This window comes from Hemicordylus capensis, chromosome 2 (genome assembly GCF_027244095.1).
Source record: "Hemicordylus capensis ecotype Gifberg chromosome 2, rHemCap1.1.pri, whole genome shotgun sequence".
Classification (NCBI taxonomy): domain Eukaryota; kingdom Metazoa; phylum Chordata; class Lepidosauria; order Squamata; family Cordylidae; genus Hemicordylus; species Hemicordylus capensis.
In genome coordinates, this window is record NC_069658.1 from 175,640,887 (window position 1) to 175,656,390 (window position 15,504).

Here is a 15,504-nt window from a genome sequence, read left to right on the forward strand (position 1 = left end):
GGACGGGAGGAGGCAGAACACAATACACCAGGCGGAGCTAGACTGTACCTGTTCTGAACACCAGCTGGGGATAGCCATGTGAGTGGCAGAGCTGATCAGCTGCTAGAAGTGAACTTCAATCCCAAACCTAGAACACTTTAGCCCTGTACTTGCTGCATGGCTTGAGGCAAGTCTTTGTCTTTCAAGCTCAATTTCCCTTGTGTGCAACAGGAACAGCAGTGTGAGGCCTAACAAGATACATGGTTAGCTACCAAGATTTAGAAAGGCATGTGTTGCTTTCTAGCCTACCTAGCCAGTATTCTTTTCAAGAGGTTCTTCAAATACCAAGTCGGAAATGCTGCTTTCAAAGAGCTGCTCTTATCCTCTTGCTTAGCACTTGTCCCACCCAAACCCTCCCTTCCCTTTGGAAAACAAAGAGTCAGACACATTCACTGAAGAAGATCCACATCCTTTCCTGCCACTTAGTGGCCTCAACAGCTTGTTTATTTCACTCCATTCACAGCGCCCAAAACATTTCAACCAGAGACAGAGAGGAGGCATGGATATTGCTCTCCAAGCCTCAACACAGGAAGTTGAAGGTGAAACACGCCAGTGTTTGCATCAGAGGGCACAATTCAGACAGGGCCTCCAAAATGAACACGGGCATTCTGTTATCCCATTTCTTGAACAAGAACCGAGCTGAAATGGAGGTCTGTCACCAGGCCGTAGTGACCTTTTGTTCATTTCAGGCCCAGCAAGTACAGTAGAACTGGTCAAATTTTTCTTTGCAAGCGCCAAGAAAATACATTTTTCTCCACCCATGTTTGATAAAATACACACCTATAGTTTCCATCCCCACCCCCAAAAAGAGACCTCAGCACCCAGAAGATGGTGGTAGATTTCATTCTAAAGTCAAAATTCTGTGCCACATTTTGCAAACCCATCAATCATGTCTATTTGCTTATTTTGCAGCATTTATTCTGCTTTTGCTAGTCATGTAGAGTGGCAAGGAGTTACACAAACACTGGTGCCCCCCTGGAAATTCTACTTAGTCCCTCTCCCCTCCCAGGCTTTTGGGATTTCCCCAGCCACTGAACACACTTTCAAGCCTCTTCCTTGCCGCCTTAAAGACCTAGAAGCAGTGAGGTTTGTTTTCTTTTTTTCATCTGAAGGAAACTAAGCTTCTCAGGCACAGAATTCAACATTCGTTCTACACGTGGGCAACATAGCACCCCATCAACCCACCTCAACTACCACTGCTCTACAGAAAGCCAGAAGCATGCAGGAGCATTGTCTTTGATTGGAGACAGAGGAGAAGCTGGGGAGTTAAGAACTTGGAGTGGGCAGTTCAGATCCAAACAAGCAAACACGCATGCACACACACCCCACTACCCGAGGATTCCACGATGCTGTCTGAATGCCTATGCCAAATCAAGTGTCAAGTAGGACAGCCATCTTCGGGAGCTTTCAGGCAGGTCCCTGAACCCAACCACAAACTGTAGCCTAAGCTGCTAGCTACTAGGGAACTGCTCAAAATATGCTCCTGCAGCTTATCCAGGTTAATTTCGCCAGGAAAGCAGCTTTGCTTATCAGACCAAGTGATCCTAACCCCTTTGGGCCTTGTTCACACCCCATTCTCTAACCACAGGGCACACTTCCAAGCTTGAAATCAAAATTAGTTTAGCTTATTCAAAACATATTGCATACTGTCAGTCATAGCCACACAACAATATCACACAATTTAGCAGTAACTTATGGCTTCAGAATTTATTTTTGAGGCATAGAGGCAATACTCTGGATCTCTTTGCAGTGGGCATGTGCTGAGGAAATAGTGGGACTCCCAGACAGGGTTTGGGAAGGGGGAGGAACAGAGAGGCAACAGTCAGTTTCATGGTTTATCAAAGGAAATGGGGGGTTAACAGGTGATAACTGAGTTTTATTGAGGTTCAAGCCAGAAACAACTTCAATGAACACCCCCACATAGAGGTGGAAGATGGTCTAAACCGGGATAGACGGGCAGTTTTGCACATGTCCTTTTAGAGTTAAAGGTAAATTTCACTGGATATCAGGGAACGACAAGGCTAGAATTAGATCAGCTCCTTTGTGAGCTCAATCAGGATATGGTAATGCCTAGTCAGTCCAACTCAAGTTTCAAAAAGGTACATCACAACAGGATCTTTCTTGTTACACATTTTCCAATAAATAATTTGTGGAAATAAATCAATTTGAACTTTCCCCAAAAATTAAAAAAGGCCCCCACCCCCCCGTCTAACACAGATTTTGTATCCTCAATACTACTGGGTATTCTTTGAGAGAAAAATTCTTAAAATACAATAATGTTTCCAAATAACAGGTAACATCAGGTTAATACTAGAAAATATTAGTTTCTTTAAAACTGCCACAACACAGGAAATTTTAAAAGCTGGGTTCATTCAGTGGACATTTGCTTCAAAAAGTCACTTTTAAGAGACTCGTTTGCTAATTTTTATTTGTAAAAATCTATTCTTTTTGCTACTGCATTAGATTTGCAGGTTCTGAGATCTTAGGTGTTAAAAGCTGCAAGATCAAACAGTTCTGAGCAATGGATTACACGGCCGTTGAACCTTTTCAGGCAACCCCAAGAACTAGATTTTATAGGCAGTTCAGCCACACTTCTGATTCTGCAGAGCAGCTGACCAGAAATGTCTGATGCCAAGCAAAAGGACCCCAGTGTTTGAGGACAGACTGGCTGGGTCTAAAGACAAGTGTTCCCCAGTCCCGATTTCCACAGTTCATTTTAGTCTGGTTCTTTTGAGTTTAAAAACAGTGTCAGGGGAACTGCAAGTACAAGGTGGGTGGCTGCTTAACAGAGGACGACAGACAGAACCAGGTTAAGAAAACATGCTGCATTTGTGTGCAACATGGCAGGGTATTGTTCTACCATGGCACAGCCTTTCCACACAGGCAGAATCTAACAACAAGATCATCAGAAGGCAGGATACGCACCTAGCACAGCAGTGCTTTGGAATGGGGATGGTCAACTGGGCTTGTTTCAAAAGCCAATGGCAGAAATGGAAGGGAATATGTCTGCAGACAGAATTAGCTGATGGGCACAGACATATTTACGCATTGTGGCACTGTGCGCTGGCAGGGGGAGGGGGGAATATGCAAACAAAAGAGCAATCTGTTTGCACACACGCAATCAGCTCAGATGGGAGAAGGTCCAACAGAACCCATCTGCTGTGTCAACCTTTCCCTGAACATCCTGCTTGCAAGTCCCAGGACTGTAATGGGATGCAGCTGTGCTCAAACGTGGCTGTTTCGGGGGAGGGAAAGAGAATGTCCGTTTGTTCTGCTTTTTCCCCAACTGCCCAGTTTCCAAGGTAGAGTATTTCCCTCCAGCCAGCAATTCCTCCAGGGATGTTCTAAAATCATACCACCACCCCCCACCCTACCCAAATATGTGCCCCTTTAAATAAACGAATATTTATATAGAGAATTTTATATAAAACTCTTTTGCTTTATCACTCATCATCAAAGTTCTGACTCAGGAGGAAGTTGGCTGCCAGATTCTCATTCTTCTCACAGGCAAAATATGCCTGGATCACCAGACTCTCAGGGAAGCCCAAGGCCTTTAACTAAGGGGGAGGGAGAGAAAGAGCAAAGAAAGAAAATAGGTTAAAAATGTCCTGTCAACACTTCTCCCCATGTCACTTACAATCTCAACTTCCCCATAAGGAGCAAAAGCCAGGAACTTTGCCAAAGATCATCAACAACAAAAAGCCCCCTTATAGGAGACCCCCAGACACTCCTATCTTCTGTGGTTCAATTTTAGGTCAGGAAAACCAAAACAAGATCTGCAACAATCTGCAATATTCCTCACCACAAGGAATGGGGCAGGATGCCGCCACCACCAACACCACCACCATCATCAGTAGGGTTTGAACAAGCTCAGTTTCCCACAAATTTGCAAAAAAAAAAACCCACCATACAGAAGCTGAAAGCTGGCTTAGCATTTGGGTTTCTTAAAGTCACAATGCTGGAGTTTGGTTTGGTTTTTTTAAAAGCAAGATTTCTAGTCTTCTGGAAATGTGCAAGTCACTGTGAACAGTTTCAAAGGGGCATACTACCTGGCTGCCTGTCAGGTCACCCTCACCCCATTTCTCCAACTCTCCTCCTGCTAATTCCTTTCCAAATTTTACAGAAGTCTAGCAGTAGTTTCAGAATAAAATATGCTATTAAGCACATTTATGCACTCTATCTGCACAATTGAACTTTGAGTAATATAACTGGTTGCTTTGGTACAGAAATCAGGTATGATTGGTATGAATTAGAAGACACCCTGCCTCTGGAATCACTGGAGGAGGAGCCTGTAGCACCAACTACAGTGCAACAGATCGTCTGAAAGTCCTACAACCTGTAGGTCAGAATCCCAAGCTTGGCTTATAATGACCTTGATTTAGAGAAATATAGCCAATCTTCAGAGCCTACATTCCAAAGCAGCTGGTATTTCCTACCATAAAACTCTTGTGCTGTCATCAGGCTCTAATGACAAGAAGGTATTAGACTTTCACTCCAGGCAATATCCCAAGGTTAAACGGCAAGTCCCATCTCCTCTGCTCTAACTAACATGACACATCTCTACAGGCTGCAGGACAAGAAGCAGAGCCACTTAACCATGCCATCTTTCATAAGACAAACACGAGCTGAGAGAACAAGGTCTCCCCTTCCTGCCCCCACTCCCCAGGCCACAACTCCTCTCTCAGTAATGTTACCCTTTCTATGGCTTCTTTTTCCTGAGGCGTGACTTGGATGTAATTCATCTGAGGAGCTTCTTCCCCAATGGCACCCATCTCTCCTTCAATGTCTGCAATGTCAGCCATTTCACCCAGGGGTTCATTGAGCATCTGGATGAACTGCTCCTGGTGCTGGCTGATTTGCTGTAGAAAGAAGAGAAGTAGTTACCATTGTGTGTGTGTGTGTCTCTCTCTCTCTCTCTCTCTCTCTCTCTACTGACAAACGTCAGTCTACTTCAATAGAAAGACCTTCAAGGACATCCTGTGATGTGACAGGAAAGCTGAAGAGACCTGCCCTGCCTCATTCTCCTCCCATATTCAAATCCTTATCTTTGACCCAAAGAATTCTTATATGGGTCTTCGCAATCATCCTCTCTAGTTCCCACACACACTATTTGAGTTTACCAGCAGTAATTATCTTCATCTAAGATCCTGAGTAGACATACCAGCATAATAGGGAGAAAGTTGAGCCAGGAAGTTTGACACTGGAAGGGAGAAACTAAAGGAAAGAATCTGAAAGCAGGGTATAGCAAAACTGATCAAAGCCAACACAATGGGGCAAATTAACTGCCCAGACACTGTGTAACAGTGGATGGCACAAGCTTATGTGCTTTGTCTCCTGTCTATAACAACTACATAAATTTGTTAAAGCCAGGGAGATGCTAAAAGTCACACTTCTCATGCTAACATGTATCTCTGTAACAGCATCCCTTCCAGACCAATGTGACTTTGACCCTTATGATTGCTGCAGTGCTGTCCCGACTGACTGAGATGACAGAGTCCTGCCCTATAGCCCAGTTACCTGCAGCAGCTGAGGGTTCTCTTGGCCTAACTGCTGGAGCAGGGCTGGAAGCAGGGCTGGGTTCTGCTGGATCACCTGCCGCATGTTCTGGAACTGCGGTTGGTCTCGCAGAAACTCCAGAGGATTCTCTCCTGTAGGCAGAGAGGGGGGTTAAAGCCTCAATTCCAGCAGGGCAGGAAATAGGACGAGGAGCAATGCATACTGAAAGGGAATGCCATCAAGTCTTCTGAAAGGGATGGTGCTCTTCTACCATGCCAGCCAGCGACAGTTTGAGACACAGTCACCTACAATAATTACTTCCTCCAGTCCACACCTCCAGCAAACTGGCTGCATGGAAGTAGGGGGAAGAGCAACCCACCTTCTGGTGCTGACTGCTCTTGGGGTTGACTCTCCTGTATGGGGGCTCTCTCTGGTTCTGGGCTACCTGGGATGCCCTGAAAAATGAAGGGAAACTGAATTAGAAGCATTTCCAATTTGTGCGATTTTCAGGACTCCATCCCCAGAAGGCATTTTGATGGGTAAATGGTTCAGAGTGACCAGAGGACTGGAAATCTGTGTGTACTCATTTGGGCTGTGCTTCACCATCTCTGAAGCTAAATAACATGTACCACTCCCTCAGAACCATGCAGAGGCAGCCGCTTGCTGTGTACCCATCTCCACAAAGTACTGTGCACTTCCGGTGAGAGTGAGGGTCCTTTATGGGAAGCAAAGCCCCATATTGTACAGTTACAGCTGGAAAGGCACATGAGGAGCACTGGATCATATCCCATAGAGCTCTACAAGGAAAGTGCTTGAACCTTCCAGTGCTCCCCACATACCTTCCCAGCCATCAGTGAGGCAGTAGGGAGCTCTGCTTCCCGTTGAGGGGTGTGTGTGTGTGTCTTCTTGCACTGAAAGTGTGCAACACTGCATGGAGATGGGTGCACTCTGAGCTGCCGCCTCCACCCTGCTCCAAAGGGGTGGTGTGCATTATTCAGCTTCAGACATTCCAAAGCACAGCCGTCATACTCATGACTGGACCCAGAGACTGCAGGATTTGTAGTATATTACATAATTTGATTGGAGGGGGGAGATTAGGAGTATAAAAGGTAAACAAACATTAAGACAGTTTCTGCTATTGGCTCAGAAATCAGAAGTGATTTAGACAAGGCTTCAAGTGACAATGAAGGAGAACATTTTCTTCTCTGCAAAAAAGACCTCCTTGCTCTTCTCTGTGCGCTTTCCCATAAATCCTGGTCCAATCCTGTCTCTTGTCTGCCTTCAGCCTCATCCCACTCTTCCTCCACTATTTCAGCCCTCACCCAGGGTACCAACAACGACGGTACAAACGGAATCAGTTTCTGAATTCCAAGCACAGAACATGAGCTTCCTAGGGGCTGGATCAAGCACCATCACCCGGAAGACATAGCCAGGTGGCTCCTCATAATCCCAGCGGCACAAATATCCAAGGGGTCAAGAATTCTGGGTCACAGGAAAAAACACACATTCTAAATCCCGCCATTGGAAAATGTTATGAAAGTAAGGAAGCTTGCTAACATTTACTAAATGTTCATTCTTCATAGTGATTGGAATTTAAATATTTTGTCAGGTTTCCAATGGCCTTCCAATTTTCTTCATACATCAGGAAACCATCTTGAACAGAACACAGGAACTGGGTCCCAAACCTTCTGGCTGAGCAGTGTGGAGGGGAGGAGGAGGAAAAGAAGATGCCCAATGTGTAAGACTGATCCTCCTTGTTTTGTGCAGGAATCACTGTGCAACATTAACGCAGCTTTCAAGTTTTTTATTCCATGAGTTGCACTGCCACATGAGGATCATGCACACATGATAGCTTTGGTTGTATCTCACCTTCCCAGGGATTCAGCCCTGACTGATACAATACTCCTCATGCCAAGCAACTGTCTCTCACAACTGCTTACGGTTGTTAAATCCTGTCTTGTCCTGTCCTGTGAGATCTTCTCCAGTTGCCCTTCTTTCGGTCCCTGGTCTCAGAGAGGTCCATAGTACTAGGGCCTGTGGAAGGGCTTTCTCTGTTGCTGCCCCTTCACACTGGAATTCTCTCCCCAGTGCCCCAGATTCAGTCTGCCTCCTCCCTCTCAGCTTTAAAACCTTATTGAAGACATTTCTTTTCTGCCATGCATTTGCCCTTTAATTTGTGTTTTGTTTTGAAATCTTGGATGCTATTCTTGTTTGTACACCACCCCGAGTCTGTGGATTGGGCAGTATATTACATCTCAGAATAGAATAGAATAGAATAGAATAGAATAGAATAGAATAGAATAGAATAGAATAGAATAGAATAGAATAGAACTGAACTGTGATTAACACCTGTGTGGGCTTCTGTGGTGTTATGCTGTGCACAGTGTCATGTGCAGAGCTGGAAACCCATTTTGTAGAGTTTGTAGGGTAACCCATCAAGAGGCCTACCTGACATGACCCAGAAAGCTTAGAACTGTGCCTGTTTCGAGCTACCAAAAGAAATAAGGGAGCAGAAGAGAATTACAAAAAGCCAACAGAAAGAATGGAAGGAAAACCAGGAATTGGGGCCTCACCTAACAAAACCACATCCCTCTTGGAGAACTGAAGGACAACCCAAAACAGGTGGGTAAAACAAACCCAGGAATTCTCCTCACCGTTAGCAGGTACTCCACAGCCCGGTGGGGGTTGTTGTAGCTGGCTCGGAGTGCTGCTACCACCCGTTCTCGTTCATAGCCCATTGACATTATTTCAGTCAGCATCGTCTCATACTCTGAACCAGTAACTAGAGACAGAATTGGAAGACAGCTTGGTATTAAAGGAATAACTGCAGCTACTCATTTTACCTGACCTTTGCATATGAAAAGGGAAGTAAGACTGACAGCTGGGCCAGATGCAACAGGCCACTTTGTCCTTACCAGCATCTTTGCGACAAGGAGTTCAATCCTCTACTCACAAACAATTGCAAAACTATGAAACCTTGTACTGTGGCCCTGGAAGAGTAATCTCAGGTCTCAAAAACATCAAATCCAGGTTTCTATTCACAGGTCCCCAGGACCAGACTCCAATTCCCCTTTGATGGCTAGGAATCAAGTCTCTCACAGCTCCTTCAACAACACAACAACAGAAGGGCAAGCAGGATTTGTGCAGCCATTCCATCCATGTGCCTTAGTCTTGCTGCATAGAATTCCACTTACAAAACATTCGTGATCAATAGTAAGAGTCTGGAATACGGATATGAGAGCCACTAAACTGCCTCAAACAATGGGTCAAGCAGCACAACAGAAGCTCCATCTACAGCAGTAATCTTCAACCTTTCCAAACCTGGGATCCACCTTTAATCCCAAACTGCAAAATGGGACCCACCTTTACTTTTATTTATTTATCATATCATCCTTTTCCTCTGTTCTTTTTACCCTTCCGCTGCTTCCCCCTTCTTTCTTAAAAAAAAAGAAACAAAAGAAAGTGGTGGCAGCACTTCTGGAGTACGACCCACTTGTGAGTCTCAAAAGATCAGCTGAAGAGAGTGGTGGAGGCAGGGAACGGAGGCACAGGTTCAGCCCCATCCCTGGTGGCCCTGCTGCGCATGCACTGCATGAGCCAGTGATGCCCCTTGCGCATGATGTCACATGCACATGGGCTTGGCCTGATCTCCCGAGGGCCCGCACAAGCCATCCGAAGCACATTCCTGGCCAGCGTTTGCTGCCTGGGTGCATCGCTGGAGGTAGAGAAAGGGAAATAAATGCACCCAGCCAGGCTGGGAATGAGCTCTGGAGGGCTCACGCAGGTCCTCCGGAGACTGGGCCACATGCGTGATGTCATGTGCAAAAGGGGTGTGGCCCGGTCTCCAAAGGGCCCACGTGAGCCCTTCAGAGCTCATTCCGAGCCAGTTTATTTCCATTCCTCTCCCTCCAGCAAAGGAGAAAGGGAAATAAATGCACTCAGTCAGCCAATGCTGGCTGAGAATGAACTCCAGAGGGTTTGTGTGGCCCTTCCATGGCTCATGGCCAGGTTCTTTGAACCCATCCACTGAATGGTGGCTCCGTCCCTGGCTGAAGATCTATGGCACACTAGAACCCTATATTTCTATAAAACAACAGAAGAGACTTGTTTTAACAAGCACTGGCCACCTGAGGGCAGCACTTCCTAAGCTAACCCTTGCTCCATTGGAGAAGTCAGTTGTGAATCCTCTCATCAGAATTTTATCAGAGGAAAAGGGATAAGGTAGTCATAAAACAGCATATAGCAGCTAAGCATTTGAGAGTTCTCCACTGTGACCAGAAAGAAAAGGCGCTCACCTACCTAAGGTGGAGGCTGCATCATCTTCACATCCCATGCTACCTGAAGAGGGAACAGAGCTGCAAATTTAAGAGAGAGAAATAGTAGCTGGGTCCTTCCAGATAACTGGATGAGAAAACTGCAAGAGCCAAAGACTGCCTAAGCAACAGAACTGTCAGTTTCCCCTTCAGACTTAAAAATATCTCTCATACTCCCATGGCTGACAATTAGCAGGCTGACTTGTGAACAACCGCTATGCCTGATGGTTCTCACCACCACTGCTGGGGCCTGGAGCTTTCCCACTGTGACCACAATTCAGGGGTACTATTTAGAGAGGGCAGGGAATGGAACTGGTGGACTTCAGGCACCAAACTATGAGATAATGATGGGCAGGAGAAGAGGGATGCCCCCTAAGATGTGCTTACATGGACTCTTTTCACGTCATTCTTCTCTGAATGCTCTTCAAAACCATCTGACGAACCTAGTCACCAACTATGGCTGTACTCAGAAAGCTCATCAGAGACCATAAATCCTAGCCCACCTTCTGAGCAGGAACACAAGTCAATTATGGGGTAGGTCCTCACCTCTGTAGACTGCTCCCCCACCATCAAACCCATTTCACATATGGGCATCCAGATTCCACTTTAAGAACCTCAAATGCAGAGAAAAGTGTTGCTCCACCTGTTAATCGCTAAAGGCAAACACAATTGCTAAGGGCACACTCTTGATGTTGACCAGCTCAAGAGTTACATAAACATAAGAAGATGCCTTTTCCAAGTCAGCCCATTGGTCCATCTAGCAACTGTCAATTATGGTGGGCCAGACCCTGGTCTATCTGGCTCAGTACAATCTACAGAGATCTATTCTAAACCTAACTGGAGATGCTGGGGATTGAACCAAGGACCTTCTGCATACAAAGCAAGTGTTCTACCACTGAACTATAGACCCTCCCCAAGATAATGTAGACTGATTCTATTTCCCAGTATCATCTGCTCGAGTCCCTAAGAGCCAACTATGTTTGCTCAGCAGTACAAGCAGTGATGCATTTTCAGAACCAGTCATGGCTACCTAGGCCTAAAATGTCTCCTTCCACTAGATCATTCCAAAGTCTTCTACAGCAATTCAAGAGTTTTTTGGGATCGTGAGGCATGCCAAACCTACCCAACTGTGGATTCCAGAGGGGAAACAGTCACTGATTCTTCAGAGGGCTTTTCCTCACTTGATGGAGTTGCTGGTGGGGGTAGCAAAAGTGTGGCTGCTGCAGAGGGGAGCGTCTGTCCTGCGGCTGGTGTGGACTCTGAAGTGGGTGCTGCTTCACTGGGTGAGGGGACAGATGCTCCCGAGCCTGTTTTGTTCTGAACAGGAAACCAAAATAAATTTAAGTTGTGGAGATGGGGCATTTCTATCCCCATAGAGATCATGCAACAATTTGCAGAGGAAGTAAAAGGGATCCAAGTTACAGGTGAGCAACAAAGAGAAACCCATCGTGGAACCAACAACGACATACCATGGGATTTTCAGTGTCCTTTAATCACCCATCTCATGCTCCCCAATCCCACCCTGAAATTCCTACTGGGCTCCCCGTCAGAAATGCTTATGAAACCTGCTTTCTCCAACACGGCACCCTCTACAGCCACTACAAGGGAAAACTGCTGAGGCACAGCCCTGCTCTGCCCCAAGAGAAGTATTGCTATGAGGCACTCAGCCATACCTTGGTGACCATCACCACTACAAAGTTCTTCTCATCAATCTTGTACTCCTTGATGGGGACATCATCACTCAGGATCTTGCCAGCATAGATAAGCTTCTGGCCTGACACCGGGAAAGCTTCCTTGCCCTTTTCAGCCTCAATCTTCTCCTTAAGAACTCGGACCTGTGGATCAAGACCAAGCTAGCTCCAACATCTGAATGCTCAAGAGGCAACTTTTCCCATCCAATCAACAGTGAGAATTACAGGTCTTTGAAGAGTCTCTCCCAGACATAATCCCTCAGCAACCAGGCCCTTACCTGTAATTAATGTCCTGAGTTCATTCTGTATTCATTCTTAATGATGAGAAATTGATTCAGAATGGCCTCCGTTTCTGGAAACCTTTAGGAATGCAGAGCCATTGCCCTCTTGCCCACTGCCAACACATATCAAAGCCAAGGGTACTCACAGTACTTTCATCCCTTCATAGCCCCTAAAATTAGTAATGGAATAGGCAACCTTCCTCTTCTAACTTACGTAGAAGTATAGAAACCCGCACCTCAGGAGATTATGATTGGATGGAATTACTACCTTCTACAAAAAGCAGTCAAGGTACTGCTGCACCAGGATGTAATTCTACATAATCAAGAAGGTTTAGAAATCCAAACCAAGCTTTATGTTTGCTTTTTAAAAAACCTCAGCGAGAGGGAGCATAAGCCAACCTTTTCTACTCCAAGCTGCCTACAGCTTAACTGGTTTCAGAATTTTTATCCTCCTGGCATCTTTATAGTGTTTTCTGCTGCTTGGTTTGTTGCTGCAGTTTTTGAGTTCATTATCCAGTTTTAGATGTTATGCCAGTTGCCTTGGGCATCTTGATATTGAGGTAGAAAGGCGGTATATAAATATTTTCAGTAAATAAGTGAACAAACAGATTATGAGCTCCAAAAGGATCTCTCCAGTGGGTGAGTGAGCGAAAAATGATAAATGCGGTTCAATGTGAGCAAGTGTAAAGTGATGCACATTGGGGCAAAAAAACCTAACTTTGCATATACACTGATGGGGTCTGAGATGTCGGCAACTGACCAAGATCCTGGGTCATGGTGGACAGCTAGTTGAAATTGTCAACTCAGTGTGCGGCAGCTGTGAAAAAAGGCAAATTCCATGCTAGGGATCATTAGGAAGGGGGCTGAAAATAAGAATGCAAATATTTTTATGCCCTTATACAAATCTATGGTGCAGCCACTTTTGGAATACTGCACACAGTTCTGGTCACTGTATCTAAAGGAGAACATTGTAGAACTGTGAAAGGTACAGAAGGGGGCAACCAAGATGTTCCGGGACCTGGCGCACCTTCCTTATGAGGCAAGGTACAGCATCTGGGGCTCTTAAGTTTAGAAAAAAGGCAACTACGGGGCGACATGATAAGAGATATATAAAATTGTGCATGGAATAGAGAGAGTGGACAGAAATTTGTCTCCTTCTCTCACAACACTAGAACCAGGGGTCATCCCATGAAACCGATCGCCAGGAAATTCAGGACCAACAAAAGGAAGTACTTATTCACACAGAACAGAATTAATCTCTGGAATTCTCTGCCACAAGATATAGTGATGGCCGCTAGCTTGGATGGCTTTAAAAGGGGCTTAGACAAATTCACGGACAGGTCTATCAATGGCTACTAGACTTGTGGCTATAAGCCACCTCCAGCCTAAGAGGCAGGATGCCTACAAATACCAGTTGAAGGGCAGCAGCAGCAGTGAGGGTATTACCCTCACCTCTTGCCTGTGGGCTTCCTAGAGGCATCTGGTTGGCTACTGTGGGGGAAAGGATGCTGAACTAGATTAGGGATCTGCACGAACCGGCAGATGGCCAGTTTGGTGGTGGTGGGGTTCCCTGTAAGGAGCAGGGAGAGTGCTCTTACCCCCACCTCCCACCAGTAGTCCCTCTAATTTTTTTCATATCTGTGCAGAATAAGTTTTGTTCTGGGCAGCAGTATCGAGGCAGTGTGTGCGCACCTGCATTCAGAATGGGGCCTTCCTGAGTGGGATCTAAAATGAACTGAGCAGACATCCAAAAACTTGTGAGCATGCACACGGGCGCACGCCTTAGAAGGAACAGTGCCCCCCACTGACACTGGTCCCAAAAATTGCTGATGTGGGGTGGCAGTGTACCCTCTTGCCACCCTGATCAGTGTCAGACTGGAAGTGGCTGGTGCACTTGCATGGCATGCCAGCGATTTGGGGCACAGCACCAGTGCAGGAAACGTGGGGGGGGGGGCAGGGAGAGCACACTCCCTGCTCCCTAAAGGTAACCCCCCAACTGGTGAACCAGTCTGGAAAAGGACCTCCCAACTGGTTCGTGCACATCCCTAGACTAGATAGGCCTTGGTCCTTATCCAGTAGGGCTGTTGGATAATAAGTGTTGCTTATGTAAATAGTCAGCAATGGCATTGTGGTTTAGAATGTTGTATCTGGAGTTAGGAAATTATTTCTCAGGGTCAGATTACCAGCAAAACGGAGGCAAGGAAAAATATAGTGGCAGGAGAAGTATCTGGTAGATCTTTCAGTTCTCAGCTTTTAGCATTTTATTAATAATTTTTAATTTGAAACTTTTTAAAAAATGTAATTTTAAATGTGGCTTTAACCTGGTCATTTAACTTATTTAATTTTATTAATCTTTTACTTTACATTGCACCTATTTTATTAATGTTGTGAGCCACCCTGAGCAGTAGTGTACTGGAGCAGCAGGATATAAATATTTTAAATAATAATTAAGTCTTAATAATAATAAACAGTCTTCACCTGTTGTGCCAGAAAAACCCATTAGTGGAATATGCCCCATATGGTGTATTGTACCATCATTTTCCTCCCCCCCCGTTTTTTTAAAGAAGGGAGATAAAGTAATAGAAAACAACAGAAAGAAAATTGGCAGAAGGTAAGGAGTTGCAAAGGAGGGCAGGACTCCTCTTTTTACAATAGCTGTATAAAAGAAGGGAGTTCTGCCGATGCAGCTTAGCATGGAGAGATATGGAAAACTGCACATGCCAAAGATCTCCAGCCAGCTGAGGCACAGTCGGACTGCGAGGTCGACCTTTGCATATGGTCTCCCGAGAGACACACACACATTCGGTAAAACAAATTAAAAGTGTGCTCCATATTGTGAGTTGGGGGTGAATCCCAGTTCTACAAAAAGTTGAAGACTCCTGTGAGAGGCAACACAGGCGGTGGAAAGGGCAACCCTTCCTCCTCCCCGGAAAAACATACTAGGCGAGTGGAGGGCAGGAGGTGCCTGTTCCCGACCCATTCTGGGCGAATACCGACAGTCTTCAACCAGCGTGTCCGCCTCCACTCCTAAGGGGCCAGGCCGGGCCTAGGTGGAGAGCGGCACAGACGGGCAGGTTGCGCGCGCGAGAGGAAGGCAAAGGGGGGTGAAGAGGAGGGGAAACAGGACCCGCCGCCCCTCACCGTCTCGTCAGGCTCCATCCGGATCTTGAAGGTCTGCTGCTGCAGAGTCTTCAGCGTGACGGTCACCGCCATGGCGAGCGGGCTAGGGGCAGCGGGGGCGGCGACTGGCGGTTCCTCCCAACGGACTCAGCGGGGGGGCCCCCACAACAACATGCAACTTCACGCCGCCGCCATTTTAATCGCACTTTCGCGCCGCTTCCGGCCCCAGCCAGGCCTTTCCCACGTGACAGGGGAAAGGGCGCCTCATAGAGAGAGGAACTAGAGCCACGCACAGTTCCCGGTAACCAGCGTTTCTTACGATTTCCTCCTCGCATTGCAAGAGGGTAAAAGGAACGGGGTGGCTGTATGAAAGTGAATCGAGCATGGCACGCTTGGTTTCAATCCTCGTTTTGTGGTCGGTGACCATGGAAGGGCCATTTAACTAGAACTACTTTTGCTGCCATCTGGAGACGAGTTGGGGTGTGTATATTTTCTCTGAAAATCCGAAGTAGCTCCCCAAGGAGTGACGGGGGTGGGAGGGGCTATAGCTTCCACCGCCGTACT

At 46.3% G+C, this 15,504-nt stretch overlaps 1 protein-coding gene across 3 annotated transcripts; it reads right to left on the reverse strand.

Annotated features, from left to right (window-relative positions):
• Positions 1-447: 447 nt before the first annotated feature.
• On the reverse strand, positions 448-15,179 carry RAD23A (RAD23 homolog A, nucleotide excision repair protein). 3 transcript variants are annotated; one of them, XM_053292752.1, is made up of 9 exons: positions 14,962-15,179; positions 11,522-11,683; positions 10,972-11,165; positions 9,835-9,869; positions 8,190-8,317; positions 5,915-5,990; positions 5,557-5,687; positions 4,734-4,898; positions 448-3,596 (listed from the first exon to the last, which is right to left on the reverse strand). In XM_053292752.1, exons 1-9 carry the CDS (start codon positions 15,031-15,033, stop codon positions 3,483-3,485), a joined length of 1,077 nt encoding a protein of 358 aa, XP_053148727.1. In that variant the 5' UTR covers positions 15,034-15,179; the 3' UTR covers positions 448-3,482. The 3 variants fall into 3 exon arrangements, with proteins under 3 accessions (XP_053148727.1, XP_053148726.1, XP_053148728.1); XM_053292751.1 differs by having other exon boundaries at positions 9,835-9,890; positions 14,962-15,177; XM_053292753.1 differs by lacking the exons at positions 5,557-5,687; positions 5,915-5,990 and having other exon boundaries at positions 9,835-9,890.
• Between the last annotated feature and the right edge of the window lie 325 nt (positions 15,180-15,504).